General features: G+C 46.3%; 2 protein-coding genes across 2 annotated transcripts in view; both read left to right on the top strand.

Moving 5' to 3' along the window:
- GLB1 (galactosidase beta 1) overlaps nucleotides 1-20,865 on the top strand; it is a 101,330-nt gene that overhangs the window by 444 nt on the left and 80,021 nt on the right. The window lies entirely within an intron of this gene.
- TMPPE (transmembrane protein with metallophosphoesterase domain) lies at nucleotides 34-8,679 on the top strand. Its single transcript, XM_069561333.1, has 2 exons — nucleotides 34-147; nucleotides 1,892-8,679. Exon 2 carries the CDS (start codon nucleotides 2,001-2,003, stop codon nucleotides 3,333-3,335), a length of 1,335 nt encoding a protein of 444 aa, XP_069417434.1. The 5' UTR covers nucleotides 34-147; nucleotides 1,892-2,000; the 3' UTR covers nucleotides 3,336-8,679.

The raw sequence follows: 20,865 nt of genomic DNA, 5'->3' as shown, positions 1-20,865 counted from the left end.
TCAGGCAGTGGGCCGGCCCTCCCGCCGGGGCCGGGCCGGGCGGGGCGCGCGTCCTTGCCGGGCGCTCTGTCGCTGGTGAGTTCCGCTCCCGCCGCCTCTGTCGCCGAGAGCCACTTCCTTATCGGTGCAACCAGGGGCCGAGATGAGGTGCTTTCCAGCTCGGCGGGTTTCCGGGAGTGGGATCGGAGTCGCGCGCGCTCCTGGAGGCCGCCGGAGCCTCGGGCTTGGCGCGCCTCTCCTGCCTGCGCTCTGCGGAGCGCTCCGGAAGGAGAATAGCGGAGTCACGAGAGGCCCCAGCAATGGGAACACTGGGTTAATTACCTTCGGGGTGTGCTCTTTGAGGACGTCTCTTGCCCGTCTCGCTACTTCCCCCCGCCTGCTTTTAAGGCTTGGATTTTTCAAAGCCTCAGCGTTTGACGGTGGGCCAGGGGCAGGCTGCAGGTGGCCGCCAGCGTTGCTGGAGGGAGGCCTGGCCCGGCGGGCTGTGTGCTGGGGCGGGGACGCGGGGGCCGGGGAGGTGGGGGGAGTCGTGCACGGCTTGCGGGAGGACAGCCTCAGTCTGCCCGGCAGAGCTAAGGGAGCGGCCGAGGGAACTCGGGGTCTTGGAAAGGTGGGGGTGAGGAAGATCTGAGCTGGGAGATGAGAATGGGGACTTGAAACGGGCGCCTTTCTCTCTACACTTTCTGGGACCTAATTTTGGTTCCTCCAGAGTTCCGATGGGCTGAGTCTGGGGTTTGTTTTATAAGTAGAAGCTGGTGAACTTGACAAGGCCTACATTTATCTAAAAGCAAGGTTGAGAGTTTTACTTGGAAAACAACTGCTGAAAATATTTTCGTTTGGGGTCTTATTGGGAAAAGGTCACCTCAAGTGAATATTTGCTAACCTTTGTCTATCCAGGTCTGTAGTTCCCTTGCAGTTTTTTGTCTGGGAGCCAGCCAGCTGTAAGAACCAATCAGGAGACTGGCTCCACCCCAGGAATCTTTATGTCAGTTGCCTCGGTTCTCCTTCTTGGCCTACAGCTGAAAAAAAAATACCAGCAGACTAGCTTTCCATGGCTCCCTGGTTTACACGTTAGAACAGCGGTTCTCAAACTGTAACTGTCCTAGAAGTTAGAACATTTAAAACTATATGTTAATAAACAATATATATATATATTTTAAACAAGTTGTTCTCTCCAGTTTTTAGGGCACAAAGTGACATTGTACATTTTTGCAAATCTCTTTCATGTTTTTTTTTTTTTTTGGAGATTAGACTTTGTTTTTTTCAAACTTTAAATTTTTTATTTTGTATTGAGGTATAGCTGATTAACAATGTTGTGGTAGTTTCAGGTGAACAGCGAAGGGACTCAGCCATATGTATACTTGTATCCATTCATGTCTGTCTTAATAGATGACTGTTGAATGCTCGTAACTAATTCTGCATTCAGTTCTGCCATTTCACATGTCACGTAACCTCTGGAAACTTCACTGTACATTCATGAGAGAATGATTATGGCTTAGTACTGTTTTTGAAAACAGTCAGTAGACACCCCCCCGCCCCCCCCCCAGCCCCGCTTCCCCCGCAACCCCAACAGCCAAAGGGTCTCCCTGGACCACACTTTGAGAACCGCTGATTTAGAATAATGTTTTTCTTATTATAAAAGTTCATATACATGTTGTGGAAATACTTGAAAGATGCAGAGAACTGTAAGAAAAGTGAAACTGCCCATCTTGTTACAATCAGGTGTGTTTGCAGTTCACTGGTAAAGTGTAGCAGCTGACTAGTTTTGACTGGTTTGAGTGAGTGGCTTGGAGTCAAGGCTGGTTGGGCAGATGTAAGTGGTCTTCAGGTTTTGACAGGGGACTAGAAAGCTCTCATATCCCACAAAGCTGACGCCGGTTCCTGGTTGCAGGAGGAGCTGACCTGGAAACCTGTCCTTGGCCACTGTCCAATCTAAGGAACTCACCTTCCAGAGCTCACCCACACAGAGCTGGAGGGGTATCCTCTTAGGAGCTGAGGCAATGGCGATCTTCAGGCAGCTGTCCCTGGGGGCAAAGGCCGCCCTGGCTGCCGGGACTGTCTTCGTGTCCATGATTGTCTCCCGGTCCTACCTGGCGGAGAGCTTGGAGTTCAGGGCCTGGCGATGCCTGTTCCGCCTGCAGCTCGCCCTGTTTGCCAACTCGCTCATGCTCCTCGGCTCCATCTTCATCTGGCGTAGCACCGTCAGCAATCTCAAGCATTCCCAGGCTGCAGAGTCAGCCTGTTTCCAGCTCTGGAAGATGATCGTCGTGGCCTTCCTGGCCCTGGCGCATTCCAGCTTCTTCACCATGATATTTCTAGTGGCCGAGGAGCCCTATCTCTTTTCCCTGGTTGCCTACACCTGCCTTGGGGCTTATGTCATCATGCTCTGCTTCCTCTGTGTGCTCAGCGGCATGGAGCAGGCCTACCAGCTCCTGGCCTGGCGTGCCGGCAGAGCAGTGGGCAGCCTTGATAAGACCAGGAAGCTGGCCCTCCGGCCGGCACTGGCAGTGGTGGTAACCACTGTGCTCAGCGTGGTGGGGCTGCTGAACGCCGCCCAGCCCCCAGTGGTGATCACTGTGGAAGTACCCGTGCATCGGCTGCACCCCTCCATGAACAGCCTCAAGATTGTGCTCCTCTCGGACATCCACCTGGGCCCCACGGTGGGCAGGACCAAGATGGACATGTTCGTGAGGATGGTGAACGCGCTGGAGCCGGACGTCACGGTGATCGTGGGCGACCTGTGCGATTCTGAAGCCTCTGTCCTGCGCACAGCTGTGGCTCCTCTGGGCCAGCTGCGTTCACGCCTGGGCACCTACTTCGTCACAGGCAATCACGAGTACTACACGTCAGATGTCAACAACTGGTTTGCGCTGCTGATGTCCCTGAACGTCCAGCCCCTCCACAATGAGAATGTGAGGATTTCTGCTCCCGGGGCCCGCCGTGAGGATGACGGCTGGATCTGCCTGGCTGGGGTGGACGACATCGCAGCGAACATGCTGCACTACACTGGCCACGGCATGGACCTGGAGAAGGCCCTGGAGGGCTGCAGCCCAGACCACCCCACCGTCCTGCTAGCTCACCAGCCCCTGGCTGCCAAGAGAGCCCTCCAGGCCCGGCCAGATATTAACCTGATCCTTTCTGGGCACACGCATGCTGGGCAGATCTTCCCTTTGAACGTGGCAGCCTATCTCCTGAACCCCTTCTTTGCTGGTCTCTACCAGGTGGCCGAGACTACATTTGTATATGTGAGCCCAGGCACGGCCTATTATGGGATACCCATGCGTCTGGGCAGCAGGGCAGAAATTACCCAGCTCATCCTGCAGCCGGCCCCCTGACCCCACCCCTGTCTGCCCCCCGGGCGCCTGCCTCCTCGTTGCCCTTGCCCTCTGTCCCCATCCCTCTGCAGAGCAGGCTGTCCATCTACCCCCTCCAGCCTCCCCCGCCAACCCACACTTGTCACAAGACTGGCTGGCACTGTGATCTGTGCTGGGGCTGCCTGGCAAGTCCAGGGAGGTTAACTCTGCAGATGACCACCTGCTTTTTCATATGCATGTGAGGCCACTACAGTAACATGTAAGGACGGGCATCTGTTTTCCAAATAATGTGGAGTAAGCCCTCCTCCTCTGCAGAACTCACAAGGATGCCCTGAAAACAGGCATTGCTGAATAGGGATGCCTCTGGCAAGTGGAATAGGGAAGGGACTCTTGGTGTTCTAAAAATCTTTTGGACTTAAGCAAAACTGCTTGTTTCCAGAAATCAGTGATCCTGAACTTTCTGGGAAAGGGGCAGTGGGGCTAGGTAATCTGGGAGAACAGGCAAGATGGAGGTCCCTCTGGCTGCTGGAGAAGAGGGTTTACTGTTCCCCCTTGATTCTATTAGAGTCACCTTCACTGAGAGCATCAGCCAGACTGTCTGGAATACAGGGTTCTTCCTGTTCCTCTGGGCCTTGATTAATGCTGTCTAACTGGCTGCTGGACCTTTGGGCTTGGGGGTGGAGTGGAAGGACGTGAGCACTGCGAGATGAAGGTCATGGTGCTGCTGCCTAGAATTCAGAGGGCGTTTGCCAACCTTGACTCCATTTGTATTACGACACTTGGATGGAGTGATTAGGGACGGGCAACTTGCCCTTGCTGAGAGAGGAGGACACTAAGGCAAAGGGAAGTTAGGGCACTGGCAACATTGTCCTCCTCTCTCAGCGGGGCTGAGAGCCAGGTTTCCGCCTCCCAACAGAAGGGTTCTTCCCACTGCCTGTATCTTTACAGGTGAGAACAGGGTTCAAACACAAGTAACAGTGTAACGAGAAGGGCCTGGAACCTGATGTCCTTTCCAAGTGCTCTCCTTGAGGCTGATTTCAGTTCATCATAACTACATGGGCCCTGAAAGGGGGTTAGACAGTTTCAATGTAGGGCAACTATTACAGGGGAGGGGCAGCCAGGAACCTGAAGACCACACCCTCCACCCCAGGTTGGGGTTAGAAAGGGAGGTTCGCACCCTTCCAGTGGGGAGGTTGACACTTGCATCAGGAGTGGCAGGGGCCTTTCCTCCCTGGGGGTCCTGGCTTTGGGATGCTGGGCTCTCCTTCCTGTCCAGCTGACCCCATCAGAGTTACCCTTGCGCTCTGGTGATGGAACCAGATGGCCATCTCTGCACTGGATCCACAGAAAAAGAGGCAGGGGTCAATATGTCTGGAGCAGCCCTGACCCCACCGGCTGGCCTCTGTGCCAGAGGCAGGGGACCCTGTGACCCTGGGCTAGCAATAAATCCTGATAGAAAAGCCTCACTGGGAATCTTTCTGTGACCTCTGACCGGGTTGGGGTGGGGCTCCTCACCTTCCTGCTCACTTGTCAGGCAGCATTGGGCAAACTTGAAGTCACTGAGCCTCAGTTTCCCTCACCCTGCAATGGGGATAATTACTGTATGTACCTCAAGATTGTTTTGAGGGGAGGGTATAAAACATGGTGCAAAAAACAAAAACAAAAAAACACGTGGTGCAACAGTTGCCAAGGCTCAGTCACAAGGAAGCACTTGATGTTGCCAATTTTAAAATATCCCATGGGGTGTGCAGTAATACTGTTGGTACCGGGTGCCCAGAGAATCTATGGAGCAGCCACTCCTAGGGAATGGGAGTGGACGCCATGCCCAGTGATTTGTCAGAGCAGCAACTGCTGGCATTGCTTTCCTCTGCCTGTTGTTTGTCTCCCTGTTCAGAGGGAGGCAAGGCCTGGCCAGGGCATTTCTCCATTTTCCCAGGCAAGTATCATTTGCTTCTGTTCTTGGTCAGTGGAACCTTGGGGGATCCTGGAGACCACCTCCCTTGTTTCCAGGCAGCCAAAGTGTTGACAGCCGGCCTTCCAGGCAAGTTTAAAATGCATCTTTGCGTGGAGATTTCAGTGGTTTCCTTACTATTTACCCCCTTGTGTTTAATTGTTCTTACAGCCAGGAGTATGTTTGGAGAAAAAATTTATCTACAACCAAGGAAGGGACCCTGGTGAGCCTTTCTTTGAACACATTTTGCAGATGGTGGGGTCGTGGGAGAGGGAAGTGCTTTGCCCCGGGCAGCACCCAGCTCAGCTCAAGTTCTCTGACTCCCTTCTCCGTGGCACCACCCAAGCTCCATGCCTCCCCCTGTCTCAGAAAGGCCGCTCTTCCAAACCCTCTCAGTCCCTCGTGCCTGGCCCAGTTGAGGTCCCTGGCTCTCTGACTCCCTGGTTTGGGTCTCCCCAGTCTATGTGAGCTCTGCCGTTTGTCTTCCACCTTGTGGTGCAACAGGCCGTGTGCGTCTCTGCTGCTCCAACAAGTATTATTTCACTGGTTTCCTAACTGCGGATCTTTCTTTCCAGTGCCTGAGCCGGATGGAATTTACTTCCCTCAGTCCTGGTTTCCTCTTGCAGCTTTGTCTCTTCTCTTCCCCTTGACTGCCAGTACTTTTTGGTCCTGTGCCCTGTCGTCCTTATTCTGAGGTCCTTGGTTGACCGATTCCTGTCTTAACAGAAACAGGACAGGTCCATCTTCTGTGCCCAAGGATTAGTCAGCAACACCTTCTCACGCTTGGTTTGTGTTCCTTGATTTTATGGGGGAAGCTTTCCGAGCAGAAATTTTCCATTTCTGTTCAGATATGATCTGTGGAGGGGTAGATCTGTGTGGTTTGCTCTCCACGGCCCCCAGGCGCCTATGTTCCCCCGTTCTTTGCTCATTACCTTCTCCGATTTATTTATGCCAGGGGAGGTGGTGAGAAACATTTACTTGAAGCTTGAAAAGGCTTTCAATTTCATTCTAGTTTTTTTTTTTTAACATATCTGTTAAATGCAAGTTAAACAAAAAACTTTCTAAAAATTAACAGTAGCATGTGTAGTATGGTACTATTGTTAGAAAATCTTAGTACATTTATCCTTCTGCGGTTTATTCCAAACATCCATCCATCCTTCCTTCCTTTTCCCCTCTTATTTTGTTTATTCTTTTTAAAGTCTTTTACTGGGAAAATTTGAAAGTATTCATAAAGTAGAGAAAACAGCAACTGAGTTTCTATGTGCCCATCACCCAGCTTCAACACTTGTGACTATTCCACTGTTCTTTCTCATCTACCCCAGCCCCACACTTTTTGTTTTTGTCCGGAGTATATTAAGACAAATCTTAGAAAATATGATTTTGCCCTAAAATACTTCAGTACGAATCAGTTTTTAAAAAGCATATCCATAATGCTGTTATATCTGATGAAATTCACAGTAATTCTTTAAAATTGTCTAAGTCTTGGGGCTAGAAGCCATAATAGGTCTTCTACCTCTTAATAAGAGTATTTTTCCCACTATCTGAGGATTAAGTAGCTATATCTATTATAGGTAAGTATAGGATTCAAATGCAGTTAACTGGATAAGGATTAGTTTTCAGGTTTTTTCTGACTATTTCAATTGTCTTTTGTGTGTGTGATTTGAAAAAACACGTAAGATAAAATTAATCATCTTAATGATTTTTTAAGTGTTCAGTTCAGTGGTATGAAGTATATTCACATCAATGTACAACAGCTCTTCAGAGCTTTTTCATCTGCAGATATAAAACTCTGTACCCATTAAACAGTAATGCCCCTGCCCACCCCCAGCTCCAGGTAACTCCCACTTCACATTCTGTCTCTATGAGTTTGACTACTCTGGGTACCTCCTGTAAGCAGAATGATACATTATTTGTCTTTTGTTTCACTTGGCATAATGTCCTCAGGTGAGTCCATATTGTAGCATGTGACAAGACTTCCTACCTAAGGCTGAGTAATATTGCACTGTACGTGTCTCCCACATTTGGTTTACTTGTTCATCCATCAGTGGACACCTGGATTCCTCTCACCCCTTGCCTGTTGTGAATAGTGCTGCTTGAACACGGGTGTGCAGATATCTCTTTGAGACACTGCTCTCTCTTCTTTTGGATATATACCCGGAAATGGAATTGCTGGGTCGTGTAGTAGTCCAGTTTTTCACGTTTTGAAGAAGTTCTATACCGCTTTCCATAGCAGCTAGCCCACTTTACAGTCCCACCAGCAGTACGGTGTTCCAGGTTCTCTGCAGCCTCACCGAAATTTATCATCTCTGTTTGTTTCTGGTAGTACTGTGAGATGCAGACTTACTGTGGGTGTTGATTTGCATCCCTCTGATGACTCGTAATATTGAGCATGTTTTCGTATGCTTGTTGGCTATTTGTATAGCATCTTTAGAGAAATGTCTATGCGGGTCTTTTGCTCACTTTAAGTCAGAGTATTTGATTTTTTTTGTTTTTTTGTTTTTGAGTTGTAGGTCTTTATATATTCTGGATATAAACTGCTTATCACATATATGATTTGCAAGTATTATCTCCCATAGACTCACCTTTAACTGTATTGATTTTATCCCTTGATGGGAAAAAGTTTTTAAGTTTCATATCCTATTTGTCTATTCTGATTTTGTTGCCTGTGCTTTTGGTTTCATATTCAAGCAGTCACTGCCAATCCCAATATCATAAAGTTTTTCCCCATGTGTTTTTTTTTTTTGAGGAGTTTTAAATGTTAGGTTTTATGTTTAAGTATTTAATCTGTTTTGAGTTATTTTTGTATATGGTGTAAAGTAAGGATCCAATTTTATTCTTCTGCTTGTGGATATCCCGTTTCCCCAAAACTTTGTTTAAGAGATTGTCCTTTCCCCAGGGTGATCTTGGCTCCCTTGTTGATGACCAGGTGAACATATACGTGACAGTTTATTTCAGGCCCCTCGGTTTATTCCAGTTGTCTCTTTTATCTGTCTTTATATCAGTAACTCATTGTTTTTATGATTATGGTTTTGTAATATCTTTTGAAATCAGCAAGTATGAGTCTTCTAATGTTCTTCTTTTCTAAAATTGTTTTAGCAATTTGGGGCTCCTTGAAATTCCATATGAATTTGAGGATGAATTTTTCCATTTCTGCAAAAAAATCCTGTTGATGTTTTGATAGAGATTACGCTGACTCTGTAGATCACATTGGGTAATACGGACATCTTAACAATACTAAGTCTCTTGATCCATTAACATGGGATGTCTTTCCATTTATTTGAGTCTGTTTAAAATCTCAGGGATTCAGGATTGGGAGCTCGTATACACCCGTGGCGAACTCATGTCAATGTATGGCAAAACCAATACAGTATTGTAAAGTAAAATAAAGTAAAAATAAAATAAAATAAAATCTCAGTAGTGTTTTGTAGTTTTCAGAGTATGAGTCTTTCACCTGCTTCATTAGGTTTATTCCCAAGCATTTTATTCTTTTTGGTCCCATTTTGATTGGAATTGCTTAATTTCCTTTTTGGATTGTTCTTGTCAATGTATAGAAATGCAGCTGATTTTTGTATGTTGATTTTATTCCCTGCAACTTTGGTGAATTCATTTATTCGTTCTAATAATTGTTTGTGTATGGGGGCTGGGGAAGACTCTTTAGGGTGTTCTACATGTAAGATCACGTCATCTGTGAACAGAGATAATTTTACTTTTTCCTTTCCAACTGAATGTCTTTTTTCCTTTTTCTTGCCTCGTTGCTCTGGCTGGCACTTCCGTTAGTATCTTGACTGGAGGTGGTGAGAATGGGCATCCTGATCACGAAAGAAGAACTTGCAGTCTTTCATATTGAGTAGGACGTTAGCTGTTGATGTTCATATGTGGCCTTAATCGTGTTGCGGTAATTTTCTTCTATTCTTAGTTTAACAGAGAAGGGAATGGCAACCCACTCTAGGACTCTTGCCTGGAAAATCCCATGGACGGAGAAGCCTGGTGGGCTGCAGTCCATGGGGTCGCAAAGAGTCGGACACGACTGAGAGACTTCACTTTCACTTTTCACTTTCACGCTTTGGAGAAGGAAATAGCAACCCAGTGTTCTTGCCTGGAGAATCCCAGGGACGGGGGAGGCTGGTGGGCTGCCCTCTATGGGGTCACACAGAGTCGGACACGACTGAAGCGACTTAGCAGCAGCAGCAGCATAGTTTAAGTGTTTTATCATAAAAAGGTATAGAATCTTACTAAATAGATTTCTGCCTCAATTGAAGCAATCGTGTTTTTGTTCTTCAACCTGTTAATGTGGTGCAACCCGTTGATTTTCATATGTTGAATCACTCGTGTTCTGAGTCCCATTTGGTCATGATGTACTGATATAAAGAGTTGCTAAGGGAAACCCCTCGCAGTCTAGTAATTAGGACTCGGTGCTTTCACTTCTGAGGGTGCCAGTTCAACCTCTTATCAGGCAACTGAGATCCCACAAGCCAAGTGGTGCAGCCAAAGAGAAAGAAAAAGAGTTGTTGAATTTAGTTTGCTGATATTTGTTGAGGATTTTTGCATCAGTATTAACCAGGGATATGGATTTCTTGTTCTGTTATGTCCTGTCTAGCATTGATATCAGGATTATGTTGTTCTCATGGGATGAACTTTAAAGTGTTCCCGCCTCTTTAATTTTTTGAATAGTTTCAGGAGGATCAGCATTAATTATTCTTTAAATGTTTGGTAGAATTCCCTAACTCAGTTGGTAAAGAATCCGCCTGTAATGCAGGAGATCCCAGTTCAATTCCTGGGTCAGGACGATCCGCTGGAGAAGGGACAGGCTACCCATTCTAGTATCCTTCCGTTTCTCTTGTGGCTCAGCTGGTAAAGAATCTGCCTGCAATGCGAGAGACCTGGGTTCGCTTCCTGGGTTGGGAAGATGCCCCTGGAGAAGGGAAAGGCTACCCCACTCCAGTATTCTGGTCTGGAGAATTCCATGGACTGTATAGTTCATGGGGTCACAAAGAGTCGGACACAATTGAGCGACTTTCAGAGCATCAGGCTCTTGGTTTTTCTTTGAGATTTTCAATACTGATTCAGTCTCTTTACTAGTTTTTGGTCTGTTCAGATTTTTTATTTCTTCATGATTCAGTCTGTGTAGGTTTTATGTTTCTTGGTAGGTTGTATGTTACACAATTTGTAGCCATACAGCTGTTCATAATAGTCTCACAATCCTTTTTATTTCTGTAGCATCCATTGTAGCATTTTTTCTTTAATTTCTAATTTTGAGTTTTATCTCTTTTTTCTTAATCCAGCTAAAGATTTGTCCATTTTGTTGATCTGTTTAAAAGATGAACTCTTACTTTCATTGATTTTTTTTTTTCCTATTCTCTATTTCACTTGAAAAATGAAAGTGTTGCTCAATCGTGTCTGACTCTTTGCAACCATAATGGACTGTAGCCTGCCAGGCTCCCTTGTCCATGAAATTCTCCAGGCAAGAATACTGCAGTGGGTTGCCATTTCCTTCTCCAGGGGATCTTTGTCACCCAGGGATCAAACCTGGGTCTTCTCCTTTGCAGGCAGATTCTTTACTGCCTGAACCACTTATCCCTGCGTTAATTTGCATTATTTCCTCCCTTCTGTTAGCTTTAGGTTTAGTTTTTTCCCTTGATTCCTTGAGGAATTGTGTCACTTTATAGTTCTTTTGTTTGAATCAGGATCTAAAAAAAAGGTCTATATATTATATATGATATATTTCATAAGTCTCTCTAAGTCTTTAAGATGTCTTCTTATTTTGTGTCAGTTGTTTGTTCAAGTTATCTGGATTTATATCTTGGTATTTCCTACACTTTGGATTTGTGGCGGTGTTTGACATGTACTACCCTTCATATTCTCTGTAAACTGATAGAGGTGGACATCTGTTAAAGTTAGAGCTAGAAGCTGGACAGATTCGTGTTCAACTTTTGCCCTTTTTGGTAGGAAGACTCCACTGTTTTCGGTGAGGCTGAGGTTGATCAGGTGTTCTCAGCTTGGCCCCACCACTAGAAAGTTGCACATCTTTTCATCTAAGGTTTCAGGAGTCGTTGATGATTGTTGCCTGAAGTCATTAGTCTAGTAGGGATTGTAAAATGGTGATTTTTTTAAAGTTTGATACATTTAATACAGAATTTAGTAGGCCAAAATACCAGGTAGACTTTCTAGGAATAATTAGGTGGCTTTAATGTATTCAAGAGACAATGGAAGCTTCTTTTACCTCAGTTTTGTATTTTGAAGGCATTTTTGTGGCACTTAGAAATATAATCCTGGGAATTCCCTGGCAGTCCAGTGGTTAAGACTCTGAGCTCTTGCTCCTGAGAGCCCAGGTTCAGTCCCTGATTGGGGAACTAAGATCCCACAAGCCACACAGTGTGACCAAAAAGAGGTATAATTTGGCCATCAGCCCCCAAAACGAGGGTTTTTAATTACATCATTTCTTCTGTATTTACTAGCTATGGTTTTTCTACAAAGAATTCTCTGCATCAGTTTTTTGGTTATTCTGAAAAAGTCTGTAGCAAAGGCGAGAGAGACCCGGATTCTTCCCCTTCGGTCTTCAGTTTTCAGGATAATGAGCTGATACCCCAGCAAACTTCAAGGATGACCAAAAAGCTTTTCTTTTGTGTGAGAGGGAGTATTCTGAATTTGGCTATTTTTACATGTCTGATGTGTTTCAATCCAGTGAAATGTTAAATCTTTTGCTGCTCAGAATAACCCATCTTCAGCCAGTAGGAGCCCTTTCAATTTGGCTTCTATGTAATTTTGTTGTTGATAATAAATTGATTGTTTTAGGCCTATTTTGTATATATTCTACCCAGACTTGGATTAAGTAATTTCTTGGGGAGCTCTGGTTTCTTTTAATGGGAAATATTTAGAGACTGTAATTTAAGGGACTAGATGAGCTAAGTGCTACTGGCTATTGTCATTTCTAAGCCGTTTCTGTGGCTATTGCTGGGAAATAAATATTTTTTTTAGAAAAAGGAAAACTTTAGCTTATATTATTTTTAGAGCAGTTTTATGTTCGTAGCAAAATTGAGTGGAAGGTATAGAGATTTTCTGATTATAGGATTTTTAATTAACCTTTGATTTTATATTTGCTTCTATTTTATATTGAAAATTTTGGTTCCTAACAATGCAATATAATTCCATATGTATCCTACTATGTATTTTATGAATTCAAAATAGTCATGAAATATTAATAGGATGAAATCTACTGGTTGCGGGTTTGTTTGTTTTAATGCAGCTCAGGATATATTTTTATCCTTAGTTAAAATACTATTTCGAATGGACATGATTCTTTCCTCTATGGAAAGTTAGGTCTGTTTTTAACTTTTAAAAATTATTTTATATTTTTAATTTTTAAATTTTATTTAAAATTAATGAAATGTGCACTTCCTTCTTCTCTGAGAGGAGCGGGTAGGATTAAATCTGTGAATGTCTGTGAGTCCCGGAGGGTAGGGAGCTGATCCTCAACCGTGCTCATTTCTTTTCTATTCTGCCATGTTTCCTTCCCCTTCCACTGAAATGTGTTCTTTCTATCCACGGTCATTTGGAAGGCTGAACAAAAATCTGTTTGGAATAAAAGAGGCATAAATAAATGAGTAAATACATAAGCTATAGCAGATGATTCACAAATTCCTCCAGATCCGTTGGTTATCACTGTTCATTCCCTGTGGCGGTTTTGCCCCTCCAGCCTGTCTGATGTAATGATGCTTCCAGGAGGTTTGATGTTTGAAAGGGCTTCTGCTCTGGCACAGTGGAAGTGTGTTTCAGAGTTGTCTGCAACACTGCTGCTCTTTCTCCTTGTTCTGTGAACTGAGGGATCTGGGAAGCCCGTCAGTGCAAACACCCTCACCCCTGTCTTCTCCCCTTCTCTTAATCCCATTTCCCTCACCCCTGGGGTCCTATCAGCCTGGGAGGGTTGTGTCTCTGTCACCCTGGAGCTGAGCAGCTCGTGTCAGGGATTCTCCGGGCTGTGGGGCCTCTGGGGTGGGTTGAGAGGGTATGTACGGGCTAGGGATGGAGGTCCGTGAAGAGGTGCTTAACCGAATTATCGTGAGCAACTTAAGTATCTTCACATAATCAGCATGACCCATAACTGTGATAGCACCGACCTCCTTTTCTTTCTTTATTCAGGTTGAGGAGTGTGCACTAATAATGCAAATATAATCATTTTTAGTCCTGAGGATCAGGAAACTTGAGGCATTACCTGGTGATGTAAATACTGATGTTATGTTTAATTTTTTAAAAGAAAGGCTTATTTACCCCTGAAATAATCTTAAACATTATCAATAACTTTAAAACTGTTGTACTGGACAGTATGAGTTACCTGATATGTACGTGGACTGGGGTTGCTTTTACTCTGGCCTTCTTTTTCTCCGGTATTGGATGCAGTGTGCTCATTGGTTGGGGGTGGTGGGTGGCTTGGAAAAGCGTGGGCTTTGACTTGCTTGGAATTACTTTTTGTGAATGCTATGACTTCATGCATTGTAAATAGTGATGCTCCCACACCTGAGCGCATGTGAAATAAAACTGTGACTCTTCAGTATTTGGTTCCAGCGCTAATTATTTAAAAGGGGTGGAATTTGCACAGAAGGCTGATTTCCCATTATATATATATATTGGGGGAGTAAACTCTGAAGACAGCTTTCGCTCCTTCTCCTCTCCCCACTCGATTGCCTTCCTCCCATTCGTGGTGCCACAGCCCAGGGATTAGGGAAGCTGGATCCTTTCAGGTCCTTCTGCATGGAGAGGGGTCGTTTTGGAGCCATGAGGTGGATGTTCCCTGTTGACAGGCACCAGTTAGAGGTCTCTTAGGTGATGTCTCTTGCTTCTGCATCTGTCCACATTATCCCCCTTTAAAAAACTGTCTTAAATTTGTGTGGCTGAGTTGGGTCTTGGTTGCGCACCCAGGGTCTTCCTTGCAGCCATGGGCTTCTCTAGCTGTGGCACGGGCTTCGTTGCCCTGTGGCATCCTGCTTCGGGGGCCAGGGACTGAATCCACGTCCCCTGCATTGGAAGCTGGAGTCTACCACTGGACCAGCAGAGAAGTCCCCCCATTTGCTACTTTTCTAAGCTTTCTTTCAGAGGCTTGTCACTGCTCCCCAGGTCTAAATAACACACTGCTGCTTGACTACCTGACAGCTCAGAGAGCGTCCTGGCAGTCAAGGTCTCAGGGGGCAGAGCAGGGCAGGCACCAGATCCCTGCAGCAAGAGAAAGAAGGTGCCCTGCTGTCACGCCCACTCACAGCCTGCTTCTGATGCTCTTTAGTGAGTCACACATGCCAGAGGCGGGGTTGGCGTTCCACGGCCACCCCTGGGGCTGGTGCGTGGTTAAACAGGTGGTCTCCCCGCGTCAGCCTGTTTCTGGCAGGGCTCACAGGGGATCTGACTGCAGATCTGGTGAGGGTGTCCACTGAGTCTCTGTGGAAGAGGCACCAGGAATCTTCAGTTTCAGGAGGAACTGTGGGCTTGTTCAGATTTCTCTTGGGTGGAGGTGGGCAGTGGGTAGCTCCAGGGCAATCGTCTAGCCCTTCCCCCAACAGCGGGCTCTTAACTCAGGTGGAAGGTTCGGGAGGTTGTTAAGTAAGCTGAGTTGAGTGCATGCTCAGTCGTGTCCGACTCTTTGTGACCCCATGGACTACAGGACGCCAGGCTCCTCTGTCCACGGGATTCTCCAGGCAAGAATACTGGAGTGGGTTGCCATGCCCTTCTCCAGGGGATCTGCCCAATCCAGCGATCAAACCCACATCTCCTGCATTGCAGGCGGATTCTTTACTTCTGAGCCACTGGGGAAACTATCCCAATTTACACTCATGACTGGGGACATTGCCATCGGGTAGGTCCTCGGACTTGTTGTGAAAAGGACATGGCCCTTTCCCATGGTCTCCCAAAGAGCAACAAGGTGGGGCCTGGTGTCAGTGTCAGCCCAGACTGCATCGGACAGGCCTCACAAGGTCTAGGGGTGCCCTTTCCTTAGGACAAAGGTGCCCTAAGTCCCACTGGGGAAGGAATTTTTATCATGTGTACTTGGGTGGCATCACAGTACATCCGCAAGGGGATCCTCCCTTCCATCAGTCAGTTCCCTCCTCAGAGCTGGGGCCTGGATGAAGGAGCTATGATTTCCCATGGTGGTGGCTGACCTCAGCCGTTTGTTCATGAGTGACTGATTTTTTTGTCTCTTGTGAGACTCATCAAGCTGGAGCCCCACTGGCTGCCCAACTGTCCCCCCCTCTCGGAACGCTGTGGTTTCTGAGCCCTTGCCTGAGGTCATCTCTCAACACGCCCCGGTTGCCACCACCGTCATAGTGATGGTGATTATGTCCACCAGCCCCTGGCGGCTAGGTGGCCCCTCTTTGGGTCAGCATTTCATCACCCTCGAAGACACAGAGTGTCTTCTGCCCTGCCCTGCCCACAGAGCACAGCCCTCAGGGGACCTGAGGTCTCCAGGGCCTCCTCACTGCGGCCTTCCTTACGGAAGGGCGCCCTATCTGGCCAGGCTTGGGGAGTGTAGGCAGATGGTGGGGTGTCTGGTCACCGGCTTTACCTGCTCATCTCTTAGAGCCGTCTCACACGTTCCTTAGGATTGCAACGCAGTCCGGGCACCTCACTTCATTTCCTGTAGGTCAGCATCAAGTGCGAGTTCCCAGGCACCGGGTTCCAGCAGCACAGGGGCCGGGTTGAATGCCTTTCCCAAGATGAAAGCTCACGAATCTTGGGAGAGTGAGCCACGTCCATACGCTCCCGTCTCTCCTCCTCGTGTTGTGTCCCCTCGAGATCCTCTCGCCATGTTCCCCCCCACCCCATGAAGTCCTGGCCTTATCTTTCTGGCAGGAGATGTACGTCTCTTTCAACATTGCCACGGAAGCCTCTAGCATTCACAGCATGCCCTGCGTGGACGCGTGATTTGAGCCTGTCAGCCAGTCTTTCTTCAAAGCTGCCAAATGGTTAAAAGCCAGCCAAGCCCACAGTCCTTACAGTTAGCAGCACCCTGTCCTTCAGCCCCGTCCCACAGGGAGAGCTAAGGCAGATGCCAGCTCCTGTCTGCCTGTGTCTCCTCCCAGCCCTGTACAGGTGGGGCCTCGGTGCGTGTGTTTGCATTACCAGAGGCTGTCGCCCCCTCCACTTAGCACTCCTTTAGGGTTCTCACTGCTGTCTTGACATAGAGGAAATGAGAAATCCGGGTATAGACTCAGCATCATGAGGATCTGCTGTTTAGGCCACTTCTGGAACAAGCTGTCTTAATTTGGGTTCCTCTAGAAGTGAAACCACCAGGGAAGTCCTAGAAGTAAGACAGGCTTCTTTGGTGGCTCAGACAGTAAAGAATCTGCCTGCATTGCAGGAGACCCAGGTTTGATCCCTGGGTCAAGAAAGTTCCCTAGAGAAGCGAATGACAACTCACTCCAGTATTCTTGCTGGAGAATGCCACGGACAGAGGAGCCTGGCGGGCTACAGTCCAGTTCAGTTCAGTTCAGTCACTCAGTTGTGTCCAACTCTTTGCGACCCCATGGACTGCAGCATGCCAGGCTTCCCTGTCCATCACCAACTCCTGGAGCTTGCTCAAACTCATGTCCATCCAACCATCTCATCCTCTGTCGTCCCCTTCTCCTCCTGCCTTCAGTCTTTCCCAGCATCAGGGTCTTTTCCAATGAGTCAGTTCTTCGCATCAGGTGGCCAAAGTTTTGGAGCTTTAGTTTCAGCATCAGTCCTTCCAGTGAATATTCAGGACTGATTTCCTTTAGGATGGACTGGTTTGATTTCCTTGCAGTCCAAGGGACTCTCAAGAGTCTTCTCCAACACCACAGTTCACAAACATCAATTCTTTGGCACTCAGCTTTCTTTATAGTCCAACTCTCACATCCATACATGACTGCTGAAAAACCATAGCTTTGACTAGATGGACCTTTTTTTAGCAAAGTAATGTCTCTGTGTTTTAATATGCTGTCTAGGTTGGTCATAGCTTTTCTTCCAAGGAGCAAGGATCTTTTTCATTTCAAGGCTGCAGTCACCATCTGCAGTGATTTTGGAGCCCCAAAATATAAAGTCTCTCACAGAAAATTGGATTAAAGATTTATTGAGCATGGCCCCGCTCATCAGAACAAGACCCAGTTTCCCCCACAGTTAGTCTCTTCCACCAGGAAGCTTCCATAAGCCTCTTATCCTTATCAGAGGGCAGACAGGATAAAAACCACAATCACAGAAAACTAACCAAACTGATCACATGGACCACAGCCTTGTCTAACTCAATGAAACTATGAGCCATGCCCTGTAGGGCCACCCAAGACGGACGGGTCATGGTGGGGAGTTCTGACAAAACATGGTCCACTGGAGAAGGGAATGGCAAACCCCTTCAGTATTCTTGCCTTGAGAACCCCATTTATAGTAGGAAAAGGCAAAAAGGTATGACACTGAAAGATACACTCCCCAGGTCTGCAGGTGCCCAGCATGCTACTGGAGAAGTGTGGAGAAATAACTCCAGAAACAATGAAGGGACGGAGCCAGAGGGAAAACAGTGCCCAGTTGTGGATGTGACTGGTGATGGAAGTAAAGTCCGATGCTGTGAAGAACAATATTGTATAGGAACCTGGAATGTTAGGTCAATGAACTTGGAATGTTAGGTACATGAATTTCTCGTGAGGCAGGTAAGGTGGTCTGGTATCTCTTTTAAGAATTTTCCACAGTTTGTTGTGATCCACACAGTCAAAGGCTTTGGCATAGTCAATAAAGGAGAAGTAGATGTCTTTCTGGAACTCTCGCTCTTTCAGTGATCCAGTAGTTGTTGGCAATTTGATCTCTGGTTCCTCAGTTGTGTCCGACTCTTTGTGACCTCATGGACTGCAGCACACCAGGCTTCCCTGTCCTTCACTGTCTCCTGGAGTTTGCTCAGATGGAGATAGTTTGCTCCACTGAGTCATTGTGCCATTCAACAATCTCATCCTGTCTCTCCATTCTCCTGTTGTCAGTCTTGCCCAGCACCAGGGTCTTTTCCAACGAGTCAGCTCTTGTATCAGGTGTCCAAAGTATTGGAGCTTCAGCTTCAGCATCAGTCCTTCCAATGAATATTCAGGGTGGATTTCCTTTAGGATTGACTGGTTGGATCTCCTTGCAGTCCAAGGGACTCTCAAGAGTCTTCTCCAACACCACAATTCGAAAGCATCAGTTCATTGGCGCTCAGCCTTCTTTATGGTTCAACTCTCACATCCATCCCTGACTACTGGAAAAACCATAGCTTTGACTAGAGGGACCTTTATCAGCAAAGGGGTGTCTCTGCTTTTTATTACGCTGTCTAGGTTTGTCATAGCTTTTCTTCCAAGGAGCAGGCGTCTTTTAATTCCATGGCTGCAGTCACTGTCTGCACTGACTTTGGGGTGGGAAGTCACAAAGACTCGAGGGATGAGTTTGAGATGAGACCCTATCAGCATACAGTACAATGAGCTCCCCAGGGAGTAGCCACAGGAGCTGATGTAGATGTGTGTGTTTTTAATTTAAAGTATTTATTTATGTGACTGTGCCAGCTCTTAGTTGCGGCACTTGGGATCTTTAGTTGCAGCCCGTGGGATCTAGTTCCCTGACCAGGGATTGAACTCGCACTCCATGCTTTGGGAGCAGAGTCTTAACCACTGGACTGCCAGGGAAGTCCCCTGAGTTCACATTTTAAGCCTAATTTTTTCCCAGTTTTATTGAGAAATAATGGCACACATCCCTGGATAAGTTTAAGGTAAACAACATGATTGACTGATTTACATACTGTGAAATGATTGCCACAGTAGGTGTTAATATCCCTCTTCTCGTACAGATACAATAAAAAGGAAAGAAGGTGGAGGAGGAAATGGCAACCCATTCCAGTATTCTTGCCTGGAAAATTACATGGACAGGGGAGCCTGGTGGTCTACAGTCCATGGGATTGCAGAGTGGGACACTACTGAGCACACACACACACAGTCCCTTATGATAAGTTTTTATTTCTGTGATGTCTCCTCTTTGATTAACTATTTTTAAAAAATTATTTTTGGAGTATAGTTGATTAACAATGTTAGTTTCAGACGTACAGCAAAGTAATTCAGTTATACATATATCTATTTTTTTCTCTTTGATTTCTAATTTGATTATTTTATCTTTTTTCTCAGTCTAATTAAACGTTTGTCAGTGTTGATCTTTTCAAAAAAATTGGTTCATTGATTTTTAAAAATCTTTAAAATTAAAAAAAGAAAGAAGGAAGAAAGAAAATTTTTTCTTATGACGAGAACTCTTAGAATTTACTTTCTTAACAATGTTCCTATAGATCCTGCACCATTCTTAGCTGGAGTCATCATGTTGTACATGACATCTCTGGTACTTATTTACCTTGTAAATGGAAATTTGTGTCTTTTGACCACCTTTCTCCAATTCTTCCTGCCCCGATTTTTTAATTTGTGTCAACATTTCACTTGGAAAAGTTCTCACACTTACAGAGAGTTGAAAACATTTCATATCCTCACCATTCAGATTCTCCCATTAACATGTTACTGTCAGTTATCCCTCCATTCATCACTGCATCCATCAACTCTGTCTTATTCTGGGGATGCATTTGGGAGTCGGTTGCAGACATCGGTATACTTCCTCTGAAATATATCAGCATATAAATCATTACCTAGAGGTCAATAATTGTTTAGAGCCCTTTTCCCCTTTAAGGTAAACTTTACATGGGCCTTCCCTGGTGGCTCAGATGATAAAGAATCTGCCTGCAATGCAGGAGACCTGGGTTCGATCCCTGGGTCAGAAAAATCCCCTGGAGAAGGGTATGGCTATCCACTGCAGTATTCTTGCCTGGAGAATTCCATGGACAGAGGAATCTGGCAGGAATCCTACAGTTCGTGGGATTACAAAGAGTCAGTCAGTGAGCGACTTTCACTACTACAGACTTTACATACAGTGAAATGCATGAGAGATTTTTTAATTTAACAGTGTTTTGGGTTTTTTTTTTAAGATTTGTTTATTTTTGGCTGTGCTTGGTCTTTGCTGTATGCAGGCTCTCTCTAGTTGCGGCGAGTGGGGGCCGTTCTCTAGGTGCAGCGAGTGGGGGCTGGTCTCTAGTTGTGGAGACTGGGGGCTGTTCTCTAGGTGTGGCGAGTGGGGGCTGTTCTCTAGGTGTGGCGAGTGGGGGCTGTTCTCTAGGTGCGGCGAGTGGGGGCTGGTCTCTAGTTGCCATGCATGGGCACAGGCTTCAGTAGTTGTGATGCACTGGCTTGGTTGCCATGAGGCATGTGGGATCTTCTCCTGGCAGGGATTGAACCCGCGTCCCCTGCATTGGCAACAGAATTCTTAACCAGTAGACCATGAGGGAAGACCACTGCTTGATGAGTTTTGACAAACGCATACACCTGGTAATCCCAAACCCTGATTCAGCGCTAGGATGTTACCATTGCCCCGGAAAATTCCCCAGCGTTCCTTCCCAAGCATTGCTATTTTCAAAAATATTTTATTTTGTTTTAATACCATCAACATTTCAGAGTAACTCTTATCACTAGACTTTAAAATGTCCCACATGTTGGATTTGGCTTCTGACTTCCCCGTGTTAGAATTAGATTCAGTTCAGTTGAGGTTGAAGTTCAACAATGAGCA

This window comes from Ovis canadensis, chromosome 19, assembly GCF_042477335.2.
Source record: "Ovis canadensis isolate MfBH-ARS-UI-01 breed Bighorn chromosome 19, ARS-UI_OviCan_v2, whole genome shotgun sequence".
In the NCBI taxonomy this organism is placed as follows: domain Eukaryota; kingdom Metazoa; phylum Chordata; class Mammalia; order Artiodactyla; family Bovidae; genus Ovis; species Ovis canadensis.
Note: the sequence above shows the minus strand (reverse complement) of the source record. Positions and strands in the feature narration are given on the sequence as shown.